Source organism: Nannobrachium achirus, assembly GCF_963921795.1.
Source record: "Nannobrachium achirus genome assembly, chromosome: 22".
Lineage (NCBI taxonomy): Eukaryota > Metazoa > Chordata > Actinopteri > Myctophiformes > Myctophidae > Nannobrachium > Nannobrachium achirus.
In genome coordinates, this window is record NC_137829.1 from 36,254,613 (window position 1) to 36,280,843 (window position 26,231).

At 40.5% G+C, this 26,231-nt stretch overlaps 4 protein-coding genes across 5 annotated transcripts in view; all 4 read left to right on the forward strand.

The window, feature by feature from the left end:
• LOC308308322 (metallo-beta-lactamase domain-containing protein 1-like) overlaps window positions 1-26,231 on the forward strand; it is a 403,236-nt gene that overhangs the window by 310,273 nt on the left and 66,732 nt on the right. The gene's annotated exons all lie outside the window — the stretch shown is intronic.
• Window positions 7,425-8,357, forward strand: LOC308307616 (olfactory receptor 6N1-like; the record flags this gene model as incomplete). Its single annotated transcript, XM_080752882.1, has 1 exon — window positions 7,425-8,357. The coding sequence occupies one exon, from the start codon at window positions 7,425-7,427 to the stop codon at window positions 8,355-8,357; it is 933 nt and encodes a 310-aa protein (XP_080609008.1).
• Window positions 14,565-26,139, forward strand: LOC308307617 (olfactory receptor 5AR1-like; the record flags this gene model as incomplete). Its single annotated transcript, XM_080752883.1, is given in 3 exon segments — window positions 14,565-14,944; window positions 14,946-15,085; window positions 26,081-26,139. Coding segments are annotated over 3 exon segments (579 nt in total).
• The window catches only part of adarb1b (adenosine deaminase RNA specific B1b), a 247,942-nt gene continuing 245,966 nt past the window's right edge, over window positions 24,256-26,231 (forward strand). For both annotated transcript variants that reach the window (XM_080753711.1, XM_080753712.1), the window contains exon 1: window positions 24,256-24,461. The gene's annotated coding sequence lies outside the window, so the exon portion shown is untranslated. The remainder of the gene's footprint in view (window positions 24,462-26,231) is intronic.

The following is a 26,231-nucleotide window of genomic DNA, read 5'->3' on the forward strand; positions in this document are numbered from 1 at the left end:
GTGTGCCTGTGTGGGTATCTGTGTGTATGCCCCGTAGCCAATCACGGGTCACAATTTACAATTACAATTTAGGCATTTGGCAGACGCTCTTAATCCAGAGCGACTTATAATAAGCAAAGGTAATATCAATACATCAACATCAATACAAAGTAATATATCATTCAATACATCAACACGAATACCTCAAATGCGTAGAAATAGTAATCTAAGAAAATCCTCAAGCTTCATATGGGAATGCCCATATATGGAGGAAGACAGCCCATATCTGTGTGGCTGGTTCAGACAGGGATCTCCATGTATGGGCATAAAAGGGATGTACTATATATGGTACATGGATCTCCATATATGGTACCAGGAGTCTCCATAACTGGTCCGATATACATCACTGGCCAGATGGCCGGGCGAGGTTGCATGTTGCCCTGAGGCGTCTTACTAGTATTATACTGGGGTTTTCTTTTACTGTTGTTTAAACACCATTGTAAAATGAGGGGAAGATAAAGGGTTAAAAATCTGACCTATATTCACTGTGTGAATCCGATCATAATTATAAAACAATAAACATGGCTTTGGAGCCAATGCTGTTGTAATGTGGGTTAGTAGTCTCTTTCTCAAAACACAAAACAAAACAAAGAAAACTATATTCAAATCACATTTCAAAATGAAATGCATTAAAAAGTGAAATAGAGCTACAGTACTCCAGACTGTCGTCACTGGACACAAAAGCTTCTGGGTTTTCCTTGTTTTCTCAGTTAATCTTCAGAATTCTGATGCCATCCTGTGATATAAAACACCAACCTTATTTATATGCTATAGTGCATAAGCAAAAGCAAGTCCATTCTAAAATAAATGACTTGGTGGTTTGCATGTAGCACTGGTGTAATAACACCCTTTTTGCAAATAAAAAAAAGATAACTAGTCTGATGCCAAATTAGGACGGTTTATCCACATGGCAAAACAGCACAGAAAACATGGAAGAGTTCTTGTGGAAAGAAACAGAAGTGAACTTACCGTACGTGTTGACGCGCCTGTATGGCTGAGGTCGAACAATCCGTTACTCTGCATAAGAATGTGAAAGGGACGTGGGACTTAACCCTTTAAATGACCTGACTATGCTGGTCCAACACATGTTGAGACAAGGATCCTGTAATAAATAGGACATAATAGGTTATCTATATATATCTATATATATATCTATATATATAGATATATAGATATATATATATATATATATATATATATATATATAGAGAGAGAGAGAGAGAGAGAGAGAGAGAGAGAGAGAGAGAGAGAGAGAGAGACATTCCTTTAGTGCAGGTTGTAAGGGGAAGCATACTGTAAGTAAACACATTTAAGGTGACCAATAAGCTGTGTTTATTATCAATGTCTTTAAATACCGTATACCGTTCAAAATGTTTTCCTTGCTTTCCCAATCCTGTCACTGGTATGTTTCATTATTTATTCTCCAGTAGCTGGCCGACTACTAAAGATGAACTTGAGTCTTAAAGTTGTGATGCACAGCACAGGACATTCTTAGTCCTTCCTTTTATGAAGATGCTATGATTGGAAAGACGCGACTGATTGATTGATTGAATATTTTATTAGTCACAATGATTAACAACACAAGTACAGTGTAGTTACATTTAAAATGCAGCACAGCACCGGTACAGTTAGACATCCTGCCCAACAGGAACATCCCAATAAGGCCTTTTACAGTCTTGTTTACGTTGGAAGTCCTTGGCACTCAATTTACAGACAGGGCAATAGTAAAAAAAAAAAACAATATTCCTTGCATTTAAAAAAATAAAAATAAAACACTATACCGGTATATTCAGCACAGGGGAAAAGAGGGGGGGGGGGGTTAGGTAAGTGGGGGGAGTCTCACTTCTCGCCTGTCTTATTGGAGAAAGTGAATGACTACCTAGTACCTATGTCTCTGGCCTCCTGAAAGGTGAATTTTCAGGGCAGCCTTGAAGGGGGTCCTCTCTATGTTCCCCAGGTTCTATGTTCCCCACAGGTTAACCAGCATTAGTTTTACTGAGGTTAGGGTTAGGGTTAGGGTTGTTAGGTTTAGGTGGTAAGTGGGGAACATAGAACCTGGGTAACATAGGTACGGTCCCCCTTGAAGGGGCCCAGAAAGCTACATATCTTAAGGGAAACAGACAAGGAATTCCACACTTGAGTGGCAGTATTGTAGAAGGGGATTTACCCATATTTGTGTTTGTATTATCGACCAGTTGCATTCGGTGAGCAGTTTGAGCTCAAAGTTACGTTTGCCGAACGTCAAACAATGAGTGCTGTTATATCATTATTTAATGCAACCTTCACTATAGCCAGAAGTGTAGTGTAAATATGAGCCTTTCCAAGTCACACTTGGAGTTCATCTGCCTGTTTTTGCCCCACACTTCAGTTGTTTTGGAAACTCTACTATGGAGTTGTGCCAGTGTGTTACTGTATGCAGACAAGGAAAATTCGAATGTGTTTCAACTGGGAAGATACGCACTGTAGGCCCTTCATTACATTGACCGTTCACTTCACACCTCTTTGAAGTTAAAGTTATTGACACCTTTTAACATCATTGGTCCACATAGGATTAACTACAAAATGTGTGTTGAGTAAAAATAATAATATTCTTTATCCCAGTCACATCACTTTTTTTGTCTTTGTTCTAGCATAGACCAAAGTTTTTGTTTTTGATTCATGGCCTGGTTGGTTCCTCAGGGGTGGTATAGAGCTTTTAATTGGTCTATAGAGATAATAGAAATAATGACCTGTTGACCACTTACTGAATAATTATTCAAGACTCATCTAACCTCTTAGAATAAAATCCTCAGTGTGTTTATTCAACTCTTGAGTACATAATCATGTCCCTGAGCAACTCATTAAACAGGACAGGCTACCAAGATGTTTACACCAAAAGATGTCAGCAATGAAAGGCAATGCACTAGCATGCTGATAAATCGAAAGAATATGAAATAGTAAAAACGTGATTGTCAAAGAATAGCAGCACAACGTGGTGCGAAGCGACACAATGTGAGCGTGTAGATCAAAGTGTAAAATAGGGATGTTGAAAAACAATAACACATAAATAAAGAAAAAGTTATTTGTCCAGCAGAGCCTCTCAAGAGGCATACAGTTCTGTATACAGTAACCAGTGGGTCATAATTAGCGGTAGCGACCATGGCTGCACGTGGTCCCTGCGGCCTGTGCTTGGCCACTGTAGAGGAGACACCCCAGGGAGGACCTGGCATGAGATGGATCTCCAGGGAGGACAGTGGGGCACTTGGGCTAATGACACTCATTAGAATAACATTACATCACTCCGATGGAAGATCGTCTGAGGACGACCGAGAGACTTATGGGCTATACTCTGCAAGGCCTACAGGCATCTTAAGGTGTCTACACACCAAACAGCCTACAGGAGACTCCTTCTGACTGTACACAGACTGCAAAGAACTGCAAAAAACTAAGCACTTATTTTTTATTTTATTTTTTTCAGACGACGCCGACTGTAGTTACTGTATGGCAGTGGTGCCAGGTCTGCTCCTTATAAGCAACGTTGATCCTGTTTTCCTATAATGTTGCTAGTTGTGGGTTGCTTTTGTTTGGGCTTGTTTCTGAAGTGTAGTTGCTTATTTGGCCTTGCTTTCAACATTATTTTATAAAATAACTAATGTAATAGAGTTCAGAGGTGAAACTGGTCGCGCTTTTGGGCTTATTTTCATAGACCTGGTCGCGTATTTCACTCACAGAATCTGGCAACCCTAACCCGGCCGGAGGCAGCTCTGTTCTCCGTGCAGAGGAGGAAAAAAAAGAAAACAACAACACGGGCACTTGATGGACTATTACTAGCCTACTACTAGCTTTGCTTTGGATCCGATTGGAATAGGAATTGAGAGTTGAGATTGAGAATATGGTATTTAGTAAAAATATGCGACGGGAAAATGTCTCTGGCTTGTTTTGGCTTGGTTTTGGAGCAGTAGTAAACTATTCTACAACGCCCTCAATCTTACCGACGGCGAGGGGCGACTGAACAAAACTGAGCAAGTCCAGTTTTCCAGTTTTCGGTCGATAAGGTTCCCGACCCGCTGCCGAAAACCTGACGATGAGCTCCCGTTCGGCAACAGACGCTTTCCGCCGCCTTCCGCCGCCGAATCGTCGCCGAATCTGTGCGGTTAAAAGTGGCCTTAAATCAAGGGTCTTCAACGTTTTCAGGCCAAGGAGCCCTTAGTTGAGAGAGATGAAGCAGGGACCCCCTCAACCTTTTCAGAGATTCCATAATGTCATTGTTTGACAGCACGATCATCAGTGTATTTTGGATTCATGTCAATTTGTGTTTTCAGATATTTAACCACATGAACCATCAATACCATCAATAAACTTGACCTTTCCCTCTCTACTTAGGCTGCTCCTTTCCCCTCTACACCATTTTCTTTGCCGAAAATAGCCGATCTACAAGCTCACAACACCTCGCAGCGTGAGGCTTTGTGAGCTTGTAGATCTGCTATTTTTGGCTAAAGTTCTCAGAATATGGACGCTAGGGGTTCAAGTGGTTAATATAAAAAAGGAGAAAAAAGTTTCTATCGCACAGAGATTTGGAGGACCCCCTGTAGTAACGCTGAGGACCCCCTAGGGGTCCCGGACCCCCTTTTGAAGACCGCTGATCTAAATGTGTTGTCCAGATGTTGCATCACCTATAATATTTCAAATAATGTGACCAGAAGTTGCATGTCTAGTTATCCCTCTCATTAATGTACATATCACATTTCGCCCTAACAGAGTATCAAGAATTAAATGCGGCAAATGGATTGATGGTACTGAACACAAAAAACTGAGAGAGTCTCTTGTGCAGTTGAGCGCAAGGGGCAACGTTTATCTAAGCCAAATTCATATTTAAAATGGAAAAAAGTTCATGTTTTTCATTCGAGGCTTGCGTCCCCCCCGCGCCCCCCACACCTTGCAAGAGGCCTCCCTCTCTGGCGCTGTCACATAGTAGCAGCACCGACTTGTTCTTGGTAGCGGTCATGATGAATAGTGAAAGAACTACAGCGCAACAGGCGCTTATCAATCGCGTCACACCTGGTATCAACAAGATCCTGCCCGTAGCTGCCGCTGATTGAGTCGAACCGGGCGTGGGTCGGTGTATAGGCTCCAATCTCTGAGCGATTCCAGATGGAGGCTGTGTTTTGAACTTGTGAACTCAATATGGCAGAGTCAGGTTAGACAGAATCTGCATGAAGGAGTAATAAAAAAAATGTTTTACAAAAGTGGGGCTCCTGGTGGCGCTATTACAGGACATTGTGAAAAGGGTCCTTCCTCTGCCTAGTGGGAATGTGTGTGTGCAAAGTTTCACGACAATCGGACGCTGTGTACGTGATTTGAGGCAGGTGTGCTGGTGGGCGGACAGACAGACGTGTGTGTCAGTATCTGTCAGTCCTTGTCTGATGGCATCAGTAGAACTAAGTCTGTGTGGGGGCGTCCGGTGGCCTGCTGGTCAAGGCGCATAGCACATAGGCACCGCCACATCTCCGACATGTCTCCTTTCCGACATGTCTCCATTCCGACACTAACCCTATCTCTAACCCTAACCCTAAACCTTAGGCCCATGGGAGTGTCGCCACTCCGACAATAAGAAGTCAATTTCGGAGTGGCGACATGTCGGAATGGAGAGAGCCTCCCGGTTGCCGCGGCGTCGCCGGCTCGATTCCCGGTTCGGGCGACCTTTGCCGCATGTCACTCCCCATCTATCTCTCCCCATTTCCTGTCAGTCTACTGTGCTATCAATAAAGGCATAAAAGCCCCCAAAAATAAAAAAAATAAAAAAAGAACTAAGTCTGTGTGTGTTAGTGTGAAGTAAATCACGTAATGTCCCCATATATGGAGATCTCTGTATCTCTCAGTCCTTGTCCCCTTTTATGGGCATATTGGTTGGATCAGTGATTCTACAAAAAAGATTTTTTTCGTACAACTGTACATCATGCAAGTACAGAAACGGCATGGGAAGCAGCTAAGAACATAGGCAAAAATCTGTGCTATCCGTGTGCGAAAGTTGGAGTCTGTAGAACCAACCGTATGCTGTGACCAGGGGCGTCACAAGGGCGGAAAAGTGGGACTGGGTTACTAGGGGCTAGGGCCCAAGGTGGAGGTGCCTTAATTATTTTATACTTTAGCTATTGAAAAATAGCAGATATACAAGCTCACAGTGTGGCACCGAGTGCACGCTGCAAGCTTGTATATCTGCTATTTTTGAAAAGTTGTGAAAATGTGTGCAAATTCCTTAATATGTATTTTTAAGCGAACATTTGTAACTCAAATTTGGCTTATTGGGGGTCCCTGGAACTAAATATTTTGAGATGGGGTCCATATTTGGTCCATGGCCAAATATATATCTTTTTGGGGTCCTTCACATGAAAAAGTATGAGCACCATTGACATAGAAACATAGGTTTTAAAAAGAACCTTAGAACGATTTAAAATATTATATATAAGATTTTCATGATTTAAAAAATAAATAGCATGTCTACGAGTGCCGCGCTGCGAGCTTGTACTGTATATCTGCTATTATTCAATAGTTAAAGCACAAAATGTGAGTGAATCCTTGTACCCAGGGCCCAGAATTTGGTGCGACACCCCTGGCTGTGAGACCCTGGCCATGATGACTCGGTAGGGATGATCATGATGAAGCCATAATTTAAGCTGTCTCATGTCTTAAACTTTGTTCACATCAGCTGACATTCCACTGATTACCAAATGGCTTCTCTACCCACTAAGTATACCAATAATTTTGTATATATATTTTTATTTTTATAAAATCTAAATCTAAATAATGTATAGAATGTCTACATATAAATTATGAAAGCCAGGATGGGCTGTTCAGTGTGACGCAATCAAGGCACCGTGATCAAACCCCTAAGATTACTGGAGCATTTCTTTATTCTCTAGTGTGATAGCTATGACATAAACATGGAAGATAAAAATGCATCTAACCTCCTCCCATGGACTCAGACACTCTATCAGACATCCTGAGTGTTACTGACCACCAGGCTGTTGTATTATCAACTAGGTGAGATGAAGTCTAAAAATATTGATCTCTTGCAGGACACATTCATCTGAATAATATTAATAACAATATTAATGATAATAAATATACATATTATAATAATTTGATGATTTAAACTTAATTGTTCGACTTTAAAATGTGCTTTTTATGGAGACCTTTTTACTGTTCTGTGATCTAACATTCTGTAAATCATTCCCCATGATAATTTGATGATTTGAACTTGTTCTACTTTAAAATGTGCTTCTTATGGATACCTTATTATTTTATTGTTCTGTGATCTTACATTCTGCATTTATTTCCCCATCTGCATCAAATCAGACTGGAGGAAAAGCTGCGTGACACTAGCGAGATACACCATCTGTTGCTAAATGGAAAATGGTACTTTACCCTTATATTTCGACCTTACAATGTTTGTGAACATAGGGCAGTACCGCTACCCAGCTTTTGTCCTGTGCCTCCTGCTGTTTGGCATCATTATCATCGCTAACCTTGTAATAATTCTCGTAATATCTCTAGAGAGAGCATTGCATGATGAGCCCATGTACATTTTTGTTCTCTGTCTTTGCATCAACTCGCTCTATGGTTCCTCTGGCTTCTTCATCAGATTCTTAACAGACCTTCTCTATGATACTCATTTGATATCACGCCCAGCTTGTTTCACGCAGATCTACGTTATTTACACGTATGCCTCGTACGAGCTCACCATTTTGAGCATCATGGCTTATGATAGGTATATTGCTGTGTGCAAACCTTTACACTACCATGACAAGATGACAACCAAGACGGTGTCAAAGTTGACAGCCTTTGCATTTATCTATCCAGCCTTTACTATCGCAACGTGTCTTTATTTAACCGCCAGACTGCCTTTGTGTGGTAATAGGATACAAAAAGTATTCTGTGGCAACTGGAATGTTGTAAAATTGTCCTGTGTGAGCACCCTTATTAACAATATTATGGGCATGCTAGTGACCACGACTACTGTTTTTCTGCCCCTGGCTTTTGTCTTGTATACTTACTTGCAAATTCTGCTCGTTGTTAGGAGAAGTTCGTCAGAATTCAAGGGCAAAACTCTACAAAGTGTTTTACCCCACACCGTTACATTCGTTATGTACTCCATCACTGTGTTTTGTGATGTAGCCCTCAGCCGCTATGATGTAGAAGAGATGAATCCATTTTTGGCTATATTTTTATCACTGGAGTTTTTGGTGATACCTCCTATTCTGAACCCTCTTGTGTATGGCTTGAAGTTACCAGACATCAGGAAACATATTTTCAAGATGGTCAAAAGTATATGGTCATAACCAGGGGTGTCACACCAAATTCTGGGCCCTGGGTACAAGGATTCACTGTGGGCCCCCCCATGAATGTTAACTATTGAAAAATAGCAGATATACAAGCTCACAGTGCGGCACCGAGTGCCGCGCTGCGAGCTTGTAGATCTGCTATTTTTGAAAAATTGTGAAAATGTGTGCAAGAAACCCATGTTTCCATGTCAGTGATGCTCAAACTTTTTCATGTGAAGGACCCCCAAAATGATATGAATTTGGCCACGGACCCCCATCTCAAAATATTTAGTTCCAGGGACCCCCCCCGGAAGCAAAATGTTCGCTTAGAAAATACATATTCAAAGATTTGCACACATTTTCACGACTGTTCAAAAAATAGCAGATCTACAAGCTCGCAGCGCGGCACTCGGTGCTGCGCTGTGAGCTTGTATATCTGCTATTTTTCAATAGCTAAAGTTATTAGGGCCCCTCCACCTTGGGCCCTAGTAACTCAGTCCCACTTTCCTACCCCTTGTGACGCCCTGGTCATGACGTGATTGAAGAAGTTTACAATCTATCTGTCTATCTGTTTTATAGACAAACCACTTTTGGATCAAATTGATCCACAGGACATCCATGAGATTCATTGACAAGATCCTAAAATAAACACATATACTGTACATATAAACTAGACACAAGCCTTTCTTTATTTGATCCACAGATATGTTATAATTATTCAGGATATTCAAATGCTACGTTGTCTGCTGTAAATCTGATAATCTAAAGCCGGGTCTTATGTGTGTGGTACATCTAAATAATATGTCAAATATTAGAAATATTGTACATTTGTTGATACCTCTTATAATATGTTTACTTCTAGTTAACGGTGCATTCATGCTAGTGGTACAATGTGTTGTGTTCGCATGCAAGCCAAGGTCACTGCTATTTTCAAGAGGGTCATAAGCATGAAGAACTTAATTAACCTGAGTTAGACCCCAACTCCTAGTGTGTGTGTGTGTGTGTGTGTGTGTGTGCGTGTGCGTGTGCGTGTGTGTGTGCGCGTGTGTGTGTGTGTGTGTGTGTGTGTGCGTGCGTGTGTGTGTGTGTGTGTGTGTGTGTGTGTGTGTGTGTCACACACAACTGTGAATTAGGTTAGGCCTTTTAATGTAGTACCCAGGGTTTATTAGTGTTCAAGGTCAAAAGGAGAGCCATGGCCAGGGACGTGCTGGGCCCCTGATTCAGCCTGGGAAAAAGAGTTGGAGAGGCCCTCATTGCACGCTATAGAGAGAGAGATCTCTTTATAGCGCTGCTGCTACTCAAAGATTTGTGACAAAGTGACAAGCCAGTGGGCCAATTACATGAGTTATATTTCGTCGTTGTCGGGTGGAAACCTTGTATGTCCAAAACCGTTTGTTTTGTATTTATCATTTTAAAAATGATTTAAAATAGTGAAAACAGCCGATCTACAAGCACACAACGCCTCGCGGTGCGAGGCGTTGTGTGCTTGTAGATCTGCTGTTTTCACTACTTTTGTGCGACGGCCTTGTATGATGAAGCAGGGCTTTGCTTCGCGAAAAAAATTACAAATTTGAAACTTGGAGATACGAGGTTTCTGCCCGACAGTGGCTATTTACTTTGTTGGCTGCCCAGCCCCTAAAATGGAACGAAGGCGACATTTTATTTGTAATTTTTTCCTAATGGCCGGGAATGAATCGGCCGTTCGGGAGTTGTCCCGCTTTTCCCAATGGCCAGCACGTCCCTGGCCATGGAGAGTAAACATGTCATTACCTGCAACAACATCCATATGCATTCCAGGTTCCAATCAGAACTGGGTCATTATGATTATGATTTATTTATAATTTTTTTTCCTACTTTGGCAACATCTTGAGAGTCCACGTACGGTATAAGATTTTCATATGGCAGTAAATATTAAGAAAGCTAAAACACGTGACATTTTTAATCTGATGTCAATAATATTGTATTATTTGCGGCACATAAATAATAATGGGTTTATGGTCATATTGGATGTTGAAGAGAAATAGAGCCTGCACACCATTTTCCAGGTAAAGGCACTTGGTATTCCATGTGTGTAACTAGTATAATTTATGTCTCTCTCTCTCTCTCTCTCTCTCTCTCTCTCTCTCTCTCTCTCTCTCTCTCTCTCTCTCTCTCTCTCTCTCTCTCTCTCTCTCTCTCTCTCACACACACACACACACACACACACACACACACACACACATACTTGCATCGTTCCAGAGTTGGCCCGGTGCCCGACTGGCACAGATCTAGTTGATTAGAAATTGATCATTCAAAAAATATTCTCCTCGTTGACTTACATTGTACAGTTATTCTTTTAGGCCATACATGAACGCAATCTTTTTTATTAGGAAGAAGAAACCTGTACAGGGTCCGCGGATCTGGATCCGGATATTCAAATAGTAAAATCAATCAGATTACATTTACAGTACTGGGTTTGATGATGTTCTATATTGTCTGAATCAGCTTTGTCTGTGTTTGTTTATGGACTAAAAGAGTGACTTTGAGAGCTATTTTGCCGTACATGAGGAGCATATTTTGGATGATCAATTTCTAATCAGCCATAGTTTTTTCTCGCCCACCTTTGGAGTTACATCATTGATTGATTGTTTGATTGAATACTTCATAATAGGGCATTCACGAATAGTGATGTTTAGTATTCAAATTATTCGACCTCAAAGTATTTGAATAGTCGAATATTCGACAGAACTGGCCAAACTGGCTCACAACGCCTCGCAACGCGAGGCGTTGAGAGCATGTAGATCGGCTATTTTCACAATATTTATCTGTGGAACCGAGTCACATTAAATGTAATACCTACAATTCCAAGTGCTTGTCAGGGTAGGGGTCCCCAGTTCAAATATGTTTCTTTTTTGAGAACCCCTGGTATAGAGCATTAACAAATTCATCCACCAGGGGCATTGACAACTCATTCTTATGACTTCCTATCCAGCCAAGCTTTATAAACTAAATATATATATGTTTTTTTTAGTTTTTTTTTTTTTCATTTACGTTTTATTGTATTTTTCGTGTAAATCACAAAAGAAAGACAAAACAAACAAAACATACAAAACAATACTTACAGAAATACACACATACCCAAGGGGAGGTATCTGCCACTCTACACATTAGTTACTCTCAGTCTCCATACATACAGCACATTCATTTCAAAATGCACAGTTCACTATGGCAGTGTTTCTCAATCTTTCTTGGCTTGTGTACCCCCTTTCCCTAATCCAAGTACCCCCTTTAACCGACAACAAAGTTTTCCTTATAAAACTGCAATTAACTATAACTAGTGGTATATGATGCCATGATAACCTCGCCTTTTCAAGAATATAACATCACAAATAAGAAAGGGAGTGAGAGATTCAAACGGTGCCTCCTGGACAGATTTATTTTCAGCACTTTTCATGTCAATAACTTACATTCAATCATTCAAACACATACCAGTTGCCTTTTCTCCATCTAATTTAATTATAGTTAATTATTTAACTATGAATAATATTTTCATGATTTATACTTCTATTTTTCTTTTTGGGGGGCCTTTTCTGAGTACCCCCTGCAGTACCTCCGCGTACCCCTAGGGGTACACGTATCCCCATTTGAGAAACACTGCACTATGGGACGAACTCAAACCACATCTCTTAGAATAAATGTCAAATAAAATAAAAAATAAAATCAGGCCTTATAATAGCGACATGAGTAAGCCATTTAGTCCAGTTGTCCATGAACATCTCCCCTTGACCCCTAAAGTTAAATGTGATTCTCTCCATAATAAATATATTATAGATTAAATCAATCCATTCATCTATAGTTGGTATAACATTGGTGAGCCATTTTTCTTTTTTGTTATGGCCTTTTTGGATGCTACTAGTAATACCCTTAGTAAATATTTATCCTGCTTTGAACAGTGAAGTTCTTCTATATCAGCTAGGTACAAGGTTTTGAAATCAAATTGAATTGTAACTCTGAAAACTGCTTCCAGGACACTGTGAACACTTCTCCAAAATGGAACCACAGAAGGGCAACCCCAGAAAATATGAAAATGGTTCGCCAACGTCTCCCCACATGATCTCCAGCAGTCAGTCTCAATAGAGTATTTGCTTTTCTGTGCTGGAGTACAGAAGAAACGAGACACATTTTTCCAGCTGAATTAACAAGTCATTTTCCATTGCTGTTCGCATATCCTGTCCCATTCTTCTGTTGTTGCCCTCTGTTTCCCATCTTGCTTTAATATTCCAAGTATTCTCGTCTTTCAAATTTTGAAGAAGCAAATATATTGTCGAAACTATCTTTTGGTAAGTAGAGTCTTCATATGCATTTCGGAAAAGCCAAATGATCTCTACTCCCAGGTTAGAGTCTCTTTTTAATAATCTTGTGTTAATAAAGTCTCTAATTTGTAGATACCTAAAGTGGTCCTGATTCTGTAATTTAAAACGATTTTTCAGGTCCTAGAAGCTCATAACATTACCCTGCTTTAAAAGTGTACAATATGCAGTAAGACCATTCCCAATCCATCCTTTAAACGTCATGTCTTGTGTACTAGGTATGAAATCCGAATCATATGCAAACCACTTAAAAATTCCAATTTTGTCCTTCAGCTGATACTTCTTAATTAATTCTCTCCACACCCTCAATGAACCTGTTATCATCACATTGTTGGGGTCTGACAGTTGTTTAACTAAGGATGGGTCTCCAACCAACATATTAATTGGTAGGTCCCTCCTCATCGAGCACTCTATATCTTTCCATCTTGATTCGTAACTTGGTTTACACCATCCAATCAGTGGTCTGAAAACTATATATATTTTTAAAGAAAAAAAAAAGAAAAAACAAAAGTGAATATTCGACTTTGGTGAACAACGTCGAATAGTGACTTTGATATTCGAATATTATAGGCTTTGGCTTTGTCTTTTAACCAGTTTGGGGTTGTAGCCACCTGTAAGTGGTTTTTCAGAGTGGTTTTAAAGGAGAGTATAGGGATTTATACTCCTTTAAGACCGCCCGCAGGGCATTCCACATCGTTGTGGCATAGCAGGAAAACTAATTTAACCCTTTGTTTTAGCCAAATCTGGGTTGGACGTGATTAGTGGAACTGCCTCTGGTGTTGTGATTGTGGACGTCTTTGACATTTTGGAAGTAGTTTGTCAGGTACATGGGTATCTTGGTGTGGTGTATCTTGTACACCAGGCCCATTGCAAGATGCTGTACTCTGTCAACTACCCTGAGCCATCCTACCCTTTCAAAATGATCAGGGTCATGATGAGTCATGATGAGTCATGGCAAGCTAACTTCACAACCCTAACCTCTACCAGTGTTCTTGCCCTTTAAAGGACAACTTTAGTTTTTTTTACAACAAGGGTTCATATTTTAGATTGTAATTAAAGAATATAAAAGATGAGTGTTAAAATGGTTTCATTTACTTCTTTCTATTGTTTTAGAGATTCTTATTTCAGTGGGTGTGGGCATGCGTACAAGTGGCCAAATATATCATTTTTCACAGAATAAGCCCATTCCCAAGATGCAACGCAACCTTTCATGGTTGGATGTGACTTATAGTGGCTAGAAGTGTTACTGTAAATAGCAGTAAAGAAACTGCTGGCTTATTGTGTCTAAAAATACATATTTAGCCACTTGTACACATGCCCCCATGCGTACGCATGCCCCACATTTTAGCACGTAAACATGATAAAACAGAACAAAGCAAATGAAAACATTTTAACACTCACTTTTTCTTTTCTCTAATTACAATCTAAAATATGAACCCTTGTTGTAAAAAAACAAAGTTGTCCTTTAATAACACAACCAGATTCCTTAACACACTGGCTACCAACACAGCGAGCACTGTTTCTTCTTTTCTAGTTTATTTGTTTGTTTGATTGTTTATTCATGTTTTACTTAGCTACTTACTTAAAGGGGAAACTACCAATTTTCGACATTGAATTATGTTCGATCGACTCGACTCTTCCTACAAGTGTCAAGGGGTTTGAAGTCACATTGAACTAAGTTTACTGAAAATTGTTAACATTTGATTGATTGATTGATTGATTGATTGATTGATTGATTGAATACTTTATTAACAGTTTGCAGAGACAGGGAGGTACAGTACAACAATACAAGGTCTGTTAAAAGGATTTTTTCCCTAAGAAAGCCTATGGCTTGTTTCCACTGGGGTCCTTCTTTGTGTACTCAATTCATCTAAAAATGATGGATAATATTTCAGTTGTAACGGTGCTTACTCTTTCAGGGTTAAATCACACAATTGAACACAGGCTTGCGCTCTTTTGCGTCTCTTTGCTGTATTACTTCATAATCTTGCTGGTAAATGCTGTTGTCATTGTAAGCATCATTACGGACAAAAGCCTGCATGAACCCATGTACATCTTCCTGTGTAACCTGTGTATTAATGGACTTTATGGGACTGCAGGCTTTTACCCCAAATTCCTCTTTGATCTGTTGTCTCCTCATGTCATCTCCTATGCTGGATGTCTGTTACAAGGTTTTGTAATACACTCTTCACTTGCTTTTGAGCTGTCTATTCTAACTCTGATGGCCTATGACAGATTTTTGGCTATCTGTCGCCCTTTATCACTCAATTAAGACTAAAAACAAAATGTCTGTCTTGATTTTTCTCTCCTGGTTCTTACCACATTATTGTTTGTTCATGAACACGATGACAATAATAGGATCAAGGTTATGTGGCACACACATTAATAAGCTCTATTGTATTAACCTTTTGGTTCACATGCTATCTTGCTCAAGGTCAAATTTGTTCGCTGTCAGTGCATATTTTAATTACAGCTTTTATTTCTCCCATTTTCTTGTGACTTTTTGGTCTTATATGTATCTGATCAAAGCATGTGCGACTTCCATTGAAAATAGAGCTAAGTTTATGCAAACATGTTTGCCACATTTAGTGTCCTTAATCAATTTAGTTTATAGTTTTCTTTTGGATTTACTGTACATGCGATTTGGGGCAAGTATAAAATCTCAAGACCTCAAGAACTTCATGTCAATACAATATCTCATAATTCCTCCACTAGTGAATCCTGTTATATATGGATTCAAACTGACCAAAGTTCGAAAAATAATTAAATTCTGTTTACAACAAATGATGGGCAAAATAGTCAAACAAGGGTTAACAACTGAATAGAGAGCTCCAACCCTCAATCTCTTAATTAATTCTTTAGATTCCATTTATTTACAATGACACACCTTTATAATTAAACTATATTACTATTAATAAACTTTATATAAACATAAATGATATGCTACATTTATATAAATATTATGGAACGTAATCCATAGTGTCAAATCAATAGCATACTTAACTAAAAGTAAGTAGCTTTGGGAACCAATGTTTGCCGGGCCATGTTGCCTATAGGGCAGGAGTCTTTTTTTCTGTAACATGAGGTGGTTTGACAGACTGTTGTCAGACACTTCCATCATACAGTCTGGAGCTATGAAAATGATCAAGCGATAAAGCTTGATCAATCATACAGTATTTAAAGGGATAGTTCACCCAAATAATTACTTTTTTTGTCGCATTCCTAAGCCATTAACTTGATGACCGGCAATGGTTCCCTATGGTGACACAAGCCTGCTTTGTTCCCTATGCCTATGGAGACACAAAGAGTCTCCTCAAATTATTGGATTAGGAATGCGACAAAAACTAAAAGAATATCCATGAATTCAAGTCTCCATGCTTCTGTTTCGTCTTAACATTCGCGCAAATTTATCTGAATATAAATAAAAATCATCTAAGCATATATAGCTTGCTGCTTACCAGAAACGGACATTCAAAAATAAAATGTATAATATTATTTTGTGAAAGGAAGTGACGAATAGAGTTTCCTGTCTCTGCTTTTGGGAGGTGTAGTTCCAAACTCTATATAGCATTCGGAGATTGTGGAATAGTTGTCTGGCTATGCAAGACTACCCTGGACATGACACTAGTATGTCACAGGGACTTATCAGTCCAGCCCTTAATGCTGAGCGCCATACAGGGAGGCAGGTACAATATTCTTTTTTTCCTTTTTTTTTTTTTTCAAACAACAAACCGCCATGACAAATGACCACATAGACAGAAAAATTACTTGGACAGGAAAAAAAAGAAGAAAAAAATACAAAAGATTAAAATAAAAGAAAGGTGGGGGGGGGGGGGGCACTATTTACTCTTATACAAATACCATTTCTCCCTCGTTCGTCCCATAGTTTTTCGTATATCTCTGCTTCATGGTCCTAAGGTTATAAGTAATTTTTTCCATGAGGCTGATTTCTTCAGAAATGTCCAATGTTCCTCCCTAGGAGGATCCACTTTCACCCACCTTCTTGTGATGGCTTTTTTAGCCGCCAGTATCCAGATTTTGAACAGATGTATGTCCTCTCGTCCTGTTGTGTCTTCGGGTGTCAGGCCGAGATATAATATCCTGGGGTCACTAATGATCTTATAGCCCATGACTTCCTCCAATATCCTTAGAACACTGTCTGAGAAAGTCTGTATTTTCTCACACGACCAGAATATACAGTATGTGAGTGATCGGCATTCAGGCGGCCACACTGTCTCCAAAATATTGCGGCTTTCCCGGTTGTTTACTTTTGATTTTTGGTGTAATAAAAAGGCGCAGCAATTTTTTCCACCCAAATGCCCTCCAACCTTTAGAGCTTGTTGAAGATTGCTGTGTTTCACAAATGGAATGCCAATCACTCTCAGACAGACAGTTCAATGTTGAATTCAGATTCTCACTTCGATTTTACATATAGGCCTACAGTGTATTTCTTCCATGTTGCTTTTGCAAGCCTCTGTACAGCCTAGAAACAATCCTTGAGGGTGTTTGTTTGTATGCACCTGTTAATACCTGGATTACTTCATTACCTTTCTACTGAAATAAATCACCATTTTCTTGTTCAAAAGATTTGAAGTGTTGTCCCTCTATACGCGTACATAAAGCTGCTATTCCCCTACCGCTGAGGCAGGTACCATGTTACCAGTCTTTGGTATGACCTGGCTGGGGAATGAACCCCAAACTCCCAATCTCAGGGCAGACGCTCTTACCACAAGATCAAGGGGTTGGCTTAACAGTTGAGGTGTCTTTCATAAAGTGTACGTCCTGTAACCCTTATTGTATGTTCATGAACACAGCGGCAAACAGACTATACTGTGTAAACTATTTTGTCCTTAAACTATCTTGCTCAAGGTCCAAAATAAATTCCACACTGGTATTTCTTATTTTAACATTTTGTTTTACTTTGGCCATTTTCTTTTTTATCTTTTGGACTTATGTGCATTATGATCAGAACATGCCAAGCATCTAAAGAGAACATGGGTAAATGTATGCAAACTTGTGCCACATTTAATCTCTTTATTTATTTATGTTTTTGCTCTGCATGTATATTCGATTTGGCTCAAGTTATTTATCTCAAGATCTCCAGAACTTCATAGCAATTTAATTTCTTATTATTCCCCCAATTCTGAATCCGCTTATATATGGGTTTAAATTGACCAAAGTTCGAATAAGAATTCTGAGTTCTGAGAAAATGTGTGTGTAACATTAACCTAGCTGGAATATACATATGTATATCTTGCATGTACTGTATCTTGTGTATATTTACATGTACAGTACATTACAGGTCTTATAATTGCAAAACATTGCTATTAAAATGTGTTGATTAGTAGTTATTAATTTAACAATAGTCATTTTGTATTTGCTGAGGTCAAAGTTTGATTTGAAGACAATAAGATAATGGAAAGAAATACAATATATAAATTTAAAAGCACATAATATATAAATTATAGCCCATAATTATTAGAACATAATGCAGGGCATTGTGACAAATCCGATGCCAATGGAGTAGTGCAGGACTGAAACAGCTATGTAGGATTACCAGTAAGACTCCCTAATCGGGAGATAAGCGACCGTCAGGTCGCAGCGTGATTTTAGGGCAAAATGTGTAGGAGCAGTGTCCAAAAATGTGTTTGAAAAAATCGGCCAGCTGGTGGCGCTATATGGGACAGATCCATGTTGATGACATGAGTGTAGACATACCGTGTACCGATTTGCGTGATTTTAGGGCAAAATCTGTGTCCAAAAATGTGTTTAAAAAATGGGCCTGATGGTGGCGCTATATGGGACAGATTCATGTTGATGTCTCTCTTGGCGCCGCCGAGGCGGACGCGTGGGTACCGGCCCCGGCTCTCCCGGTCGCTCCTAGCCCGAGTTACGGCATTTTATGTGTGCTGCAGTGGCGGGGGTCCTCCACTAGGGGCATCCATTCTGGAGCACCAGGAGTCGGTGGTCCCCAGGAATTCCCCGTGAACAGCCCTGTTTGGATGGTCATTTGGTCATTTTTGCACTTTTTGGCAGCGGTGGAAAGGGGTCCCTGGGGGTCCCTGGAGCTCCGGGGGTCCCTGGTGGGGTGGAGGTTGTGGATTGGCAGGCAAGGAGTGTGTAGGATTATTATGTATGTGTATAAAAAATACAGACAATTATACTGTAAGTGAGTGTGAATAGAAGGTGCAGTAAAGAATTAATTATGTATCAAAATGCATTGATATCCTGAACATGAAAAATTTCTCATATTTAAATTCAATAAATTGTACATTAGCATGCTTATTCCACCTTAAAAACCAAATCAATAATTTGAGTCAAAATCTTTTTTTTTAAACAAAATAAGAGACTGCAGAAACCCTTGATTAACCAATCGACATTGGGTATTCAACAAGACCATGTAATAAAGTGACATAACAACAGGTCAGTTGGGTGAGGTTGGATTGATTGATTGACTGATTGAATAGCCTTTTATTGATTGCGGCAAGTATGGCAAACTACACCAAAGGTATATGAAAGTGCAAGTATACATCACAAAAAGGCTGTGGGGGCTTGTTTCTATTGTGGTCCTGTTGTTCAGGTCCTATTTGGAAATTCTGGGCCCTGGGTACAAGGATTCACTGCGGGCCCCCCATGAATGTTCTTCATAGGGGGAGGGGGGAGGAGTTTAAGTCATTTAGACTGGGAACACATTATATTACGTGCTTTAAAAATAGCAGATCTACAAGCTCACAGCGCGTGAGCGCGGCACCGAGTGCCGCGCTGCGAGCTTGTAGATCTGCTATTTTTGAAAAATCTTTACATTTTTCAAGTCTTTGAATATTTCAAATCGTTCTAAGGTTGTTTGAAAAAAACCTATGTTTCTATGTGAGTGGTGCTCAAACTTTTTCATGTGAAGGACCCCCAAAATGATATGTATTTGGCCACGGACACCCATCTCAAAATATTTAGTTCCAGGGACCCCCAAAAAGCAAAATTTGAAAGATTTGCCCACATTTTCTACTATAGACTACTATACGGGTATAAGGCATACACAGGTGAGGACTAGTATCTATTAAACATGCTTTTTATTTTTTTACACTGGACATTTTTCTATCCACATTCCCATCATGTTTAAGACGGGGCGCCATGATATATTTGACATCACATTATATTATATAAATGGGAAGATGGGATTCATTTCCCAGCGGATTCCTTGTGACTTCAAGGCAACCACGCTTGCAATTTTCCAGAATCGTATCTTTCTAGTTCAAAATGGAAATACAAATTAGGCTAAATAGTGACTGGCAGTCAGTCTGCTTTTTAATTTATATTTTTATACCAGTGAAAATAAACTGATATTGTGTTCAAAGACAATTATAAGATAAAAAATGTACACCTTTATTGATCCTCAGAAGGGAGAATTCAATAGCATTTCAACATTAATAGCCTATACATAAATTAAGGTGTAGTATGACATCGCTAACAATATATATGTTTTGCTCATGTCATTATAGTTGTATCTTTCACACAAAGGTGATCTGACTGCTCTGCAAATACAAACATTTTTTTTTAAATACACTGGTGTGATATCTTATGACCCTGGAGTAAAATGCAACAGCCACCACTTTCTCCAGCCAGATGATGAGTGTCAAGACTCCATGTACCACTTTGGGACAATCCATTGTTTGTAATAGGCCTATGTCACCCTCTAGTGTCCAACATGGCTATGACTAACTAAGGACTTGTGTTCATGAGCCTTTGGGTGGGTGGAATCACCCTTCCTTCCCTCAGTCTAGTAGATGAAATGGTTCAACTTCAACCTCAATAAGGACATAAAGTACAGAGGCGAATATATTGAGAATAAATATGCAAATGTTCAAAAAGCATCAATACATTCACATCCATTCTGAATGGAGGAACATAAATTGACTGTAAATTGGTCCTTTAAAGCTGAAATCTGCATGTTTTAAGGACAACTTTGTTCAAGGATTCAAATTTAAGATAGCAATTAGAGAAAAGAAAAGATGAGTGTTAAAATGTTTTCATTTACTGCTCTTAGCAATTTTAGTATTTTGATTTCAGTGGGTGGGGGCATGCGTACAAGTGTCTATGCTTTTTAGACACAATAAAGCCAGCAATGTCTTTGTTACTATTTACACCAGCCCCCATAAGTCACATCTGCCCATGAAAGATTGTGATGCATCTTGGGAATGGGCTTATTGTGTCTAAAAAGAAAGCTGTAGGCTAAATGAAAACATTTTAACACTCATCTTTTCTTTTCTCAAAAGACTTAAAGGACAAAGTTGTCCTTTAAGTCCTACGAGCGAGGTAGGTCCACACCACAGAGCCTTGGCACATTTCTTCCAAAATGGAATCTTTATCTCCACTTGGTACCATCACCAAGGTCTATTTTTCACCAAATAGCCTATACCCCTCCCCCCGACACATCAGGTCTCTCTCAGCTTCGTTGTCGCAGTGTTTTACAATATTCTACCGCTAAGGAATGCAAGAATGCAGGTTCTAATTTCTAAGGCCCGAGGTTATGTTGGAAAGTAACAACATAGACCTATTTGTGTTAAAATACATAAATAAATACATTTCATAATTCTTGTACAATTCCTGTTGGCTTGATTGTCGGGGGTCTGGGGCAGACCCTCATGAGAGTAGAGTAGAGTAGGCTAAAACACATTTATGTGGAATGGTTAATTTGAAACATAAAGACAAACAGGAGCGATTAGCTCAAAATAGTCTATAGAAAGATTATAAAATTAAAATAACTTTTGTTTAAAGGAGCTATAGTCAACTTTTTCTTGAAAAACGGATGGTAAAATAAAAATAATGTTTCGAAAATATTGTATAAAAAAATAAGCTTCATATTATGTGTTTCTATTCAAAAATGACCACAAAAAGCGTAAAATAACGATAAAATAATCATTTTGGCCATTGTCAGACCGACACTTTGTTTACATTCTAGTCTATAGACTAGGATGTAAACAAAGTGTCGGCCCTACAATGAAAAAGTTGACTATAGCTCCTTTAATTTAAAAAGTTACACTTTAAAACTGGAAGCAGTGCCCTTCCACGCACATGTCTCCTCCAGGTCAGGTAGGTTATTGTGGCCTCCTGGTGGCGCTATAATAGGCCAATGTGAAATGGGCGCCATGTCTTCTTCTGCCTTTCACGGCAATTGGACGCTGCATTCATGATTTCAGGCATTTTGTTCCAAAAATGTGCTTTGCAAAAGTCGACCTGCTGGTGGCGCTATAGTCTCGCGTAGCCAGACAACTATTCCACACTATTCCGAATGCTATATAGAGTCTGGAACGGCAGCTCCCGAACGGCGAGTATCGGAAGTAGCCAATGCTACACGGAACTGTAGTCCCACTGGAAACAGAAGCACACTCGCACAGACAGAGTCATTCGGGCGGCATATTCTTGTCATGGGTGTATAGTTTAAGAAAATATTTGAAAACAATGGAAGTAACACCAACAACACCAGAGAAAGACGAAATAACGCCCTATTTTTTTTTGAAAGGAGACACAACGCTTCCAGGACTTGTTATTGCTACTGCACCAAGGGAGCGGTTGCGTCACATCCGCTCTATCTCGTACTCATCGTATCTATTTCCGTGCCCCAGACTGTATGCCGGGAGCATTTGCAAATCACGGAGGCAACAGTCTGGCCACGCGAGACTAGTGGCGCTATAACAGGCCAATGTGAAAAGGGTGGCATTTGTTCCTCGACTTAATGGGAATGTGCGTGCAAATTTCACGGAAATCGCACGCTGTGTTTGCATTTAGTTCAAATGGGCCAATCCTGCAAACTTTGGAAGCCAATGTTAGCCAAGTAGGATGAAATATTAAATATCAGACAGATCTGTCTTGATCACATGACCATAGAGATAGTGTGTAACGATTTGCATGATTTTTTGCATGAAAATCTGTACGAGTAATGTCAAAAAAATAGTTTTTGTGGTGTTGGCCTCATGGAGGTGCTAGAACAGCCCCATATGAAAAATGTGGGGCAGAGGCTTTATACAGTCTATGGGCAGAGATTCTGAATTGGGATCCATTCCAGGGAGTGTGTGCGCAGTTTGGCAGCGACCGGTCAGCCGGGCCAATGGTGCCGGAGATTAGCTGGTAACAGACAGAAGACAGACGGATGGACGGACAAATACATGGACTGACGGACATACAAATGGACTGACGGACACACACGGACGGATGGACAGGATGCAAAACGGGAGAGTGTTTTTTGCAGGTTGTTCAGTCCGAGTGTATCAAAAAAGCAACTGGTTTAAGGCAGCGGAAGCTTGTGATTGGCTACACGGAGGTGACGAAAGTCTGGGGGGCGGAGATACACCTAAAGCTAACCTTAACCCTAACCTCAGTAAAACTAACGCTGGTTAATGCTAACCTGGTGAATACTAACCTGCCGACGCTGGTGAATGCTAACCTGGTGAATGTTAAACTGGTCGGAACCAACGGTGCTTAAGTTAAGCACCGTTGGTTCCGACCCAAAAAAAACTAGGTTAAGCAGCTTAACCTAGTTTTTTTTTATACACTCTGACTTAAAGGAGCTATAGTCAACTTTTTCATTGTAGGTGTACATCCTAGTCTACAGACTACGGATTATTTTTATTTTAGCATCCGTTTTTCAAGAAAAAGTTGACTATAGCTCCTTTAAAGACCTGCAAAAAATACTCTCCCGTGCAAAACATAATCTCGCCCGCGGCCATGTGGTTCCTGTGTAAATAAGCCGGAAAGCTTACTAGGATCTCCTTTTTAGTTGACCTTGTAACACTGATTTGTACTATCGTGAGACTGTACTTATTTTTCCTATGCAAATTTCGAATAAATTCTTCAATCAATCAATGCCTTTTGGCCTGGCGGAGATTCCTGCGCGCAGAGGTCTAGAGATCCCATAACCCGGAGGCACAGAAGCACTGGTTGGCCAGATAGTTGTCGGGGCAACCGCCGGTGCTGTCCAAAAATGCTCAATACAGCAACTGAAATACTGACACGAGCGAGCAGCCTCTTTGTTAAGACAGGATCATTCATTTCCCTCTTCAAAAGAAGTGGCCTGTGAGCCAAGCTATTGCAAAAGAAGTGTACCGGTATATTATATCATCATCATATTAGGCTACTACGCATATCGCCTAGTTGCCTGACAACCAACGAGCCAATCACGACGCGAGCAAAACGACCCTCCCCGCGATGGGAAAGCACGTCGACGGAACACCAAAAGCCAACCGTCCAATAAGAAACACGACGTCGGCAGTGGCGTCAGTTCAGAAAAAAGCTAAGGTATGGCAACATGACTGGTGAGACACCAGTCATGTTGCCATACCTTAGCAACATGCACAATGAAAAGTACAGTTCCCCTGTAGCCAAGGTATGGCAGCTGCCATAGCTTGCCATACCCAATTGACGCCTCTGGACGTCGGTCGGTCGTCTTCCCAATCCCAACCACGTTTTCGCGCTCACGACCGAGCGGCGAGACACCGCGAGACTTGGTGTGGTCCAGTAGCGTAGACTGTGCAGTGCACTGCAGTACATGCGGCTCCTCGAGGCTCCAGCTCTCTCTGCCTGCTCCCCTCCTTGTCCCTTCGCCTCTCTATTCATTTTTCACCCGCCGATGCCAGACAGCAGCAGCAGCGACCCGACAGACGGAGGACAAGAAAGCGACGGCTGTGTGTGAGTTCTTGATGTGAACACCGTACAGACGAGACGACCAGTTTAAACAGCTTCTCGGTGGGGGCGCCTCGCTCGTTCTACTGCTACACAATACGTGAGTATAATCTCTATATAGACCGTTAACCGTTTTTTTGGAGGAGGGGGGGGGGGGACAGGGTAAGGTAAAAGCAAGCGGGCGGTAAAACGAAAAAACAAAAACAAAACACGGGGATGAATTGCTTGTGTTCCGGGTGTGTGTGTGTGTGTGTGGTGTGTGTGTGTTTTTATGTAATCCCCTTTTAGAACGGCGCAGACAACAGACATGACGCTTCATGTTGTCGGAAGAATTACATGCTGGATGGTGTTAAACGCACAACGTTGACTTTGGCCTGTATTGTACGCGGACGGGTGCTGAATAATTGTCTCGCATGAACGCAACATGACTATTGTTGGGGTTTTGTGGCTGCTAAATCTCAACCTGTGTGTTCTGCGGTTGGTCTGGTGGTCTGTCTGCCCGGTGAGACCGCGGCGCATCATGCTTATAGATGGAACGACGTTATTGTCACATTGATGATCAGGACAATAACAGACACAGCAAATAGGCAGCGGCGAGCTGAGGCCAGTGTATCACTCGTTGGGAGGAGTGTGATGTCGATAACGACGTTAAATCAATGCGTTATTGTGTCCATTTTCGTATAGTAATTGGATTAAATAATGTTAATGCCGTACAAGTGACTGTTGTGTATAGCCTAGTCATTATACACAGGCTACTGGTGCTAGGATGGAGATGGCCCTATCGGCGAGGTTGAAATATACACAGTGCAATAATTCAAATCTGACAAACGCTTCTTCACATTCTAGCATTTGGTACATTCGTGTAGGCTATGGATAAATTGACATTGATAATTTGATTCTGTATCAAAATGCAGCATTTAATTATGTATTAGAGTGTTGTAGAGTTGAAATTCCATTTTAGTGGGGCAAATGGTGACTGTTGGAATTAACACGCATGAAATGTTTAAAAATACATAACCCTATGCATTGCTGTAGTGTAGGACAGCCCAATAAACATGTGATTATTAGCCTAGTTCCTAACCCTTGTGATTTCCCTTTTTAAAGGCAAGTTCTAACTTGGACACAGGTATTCAGAAACCCTTTAAAAACATAGGTGGGATGGAAAATGTAAATTAGTGGAATAACCTATGTTTTCATTTGATGAAATTATTTCCCATCATTTAATTATCACAATGACAACAATCCTTTGCAAGTATTTTTGCTAATTTGTATGGCCTGTTTGATAAATTGACCAAATCCCATAGTGGAACATTAAAAATAAAAGAGAAAAGAAATCTGCAGGCAATGACATCCGTAGCAAATACCGGTGAACATTCAGGCTTATTGGGGTCATCACGGGATGGTCTTGCTTCGTGTTCAAAGTTGTATTTCCAGTTATGCTATAGGCCGGAGAGCTCACTGTCATAATGCTAAAGTCCCCGGCTCCAATACTACCACACTAGCTCTGTGCTTTATTTCATAACAGTGCTGCAACGTTGCTCTAGTTACTGAGGTGACAGAGCTTTAGAGAATAGAGAGCGTCACGGAACGGCCACCAAGGACAAACCTTGCCAAATCGGTCTTGTATCTGTGTCCATAGGTATGCGTCTATGCATCTATGGGAGTGAAATCTACGCTAGTCTCCTCTGCTGCCGTGTGCCTTTTCTCTGTTTGGTATAGGCTTGCAGTTCAAGCTAGTGTGGAAGTGTGCTGTGCGTGCCATGTATCAGCAGAAGTAGAGGATGCTTCTTGCTGCTACTGCTGAGGTTAATAAATTGCCGCTGGCTGTCAACACAAGGAGAGCCATGGCCTCTGTTAACCCTGTAGCGCC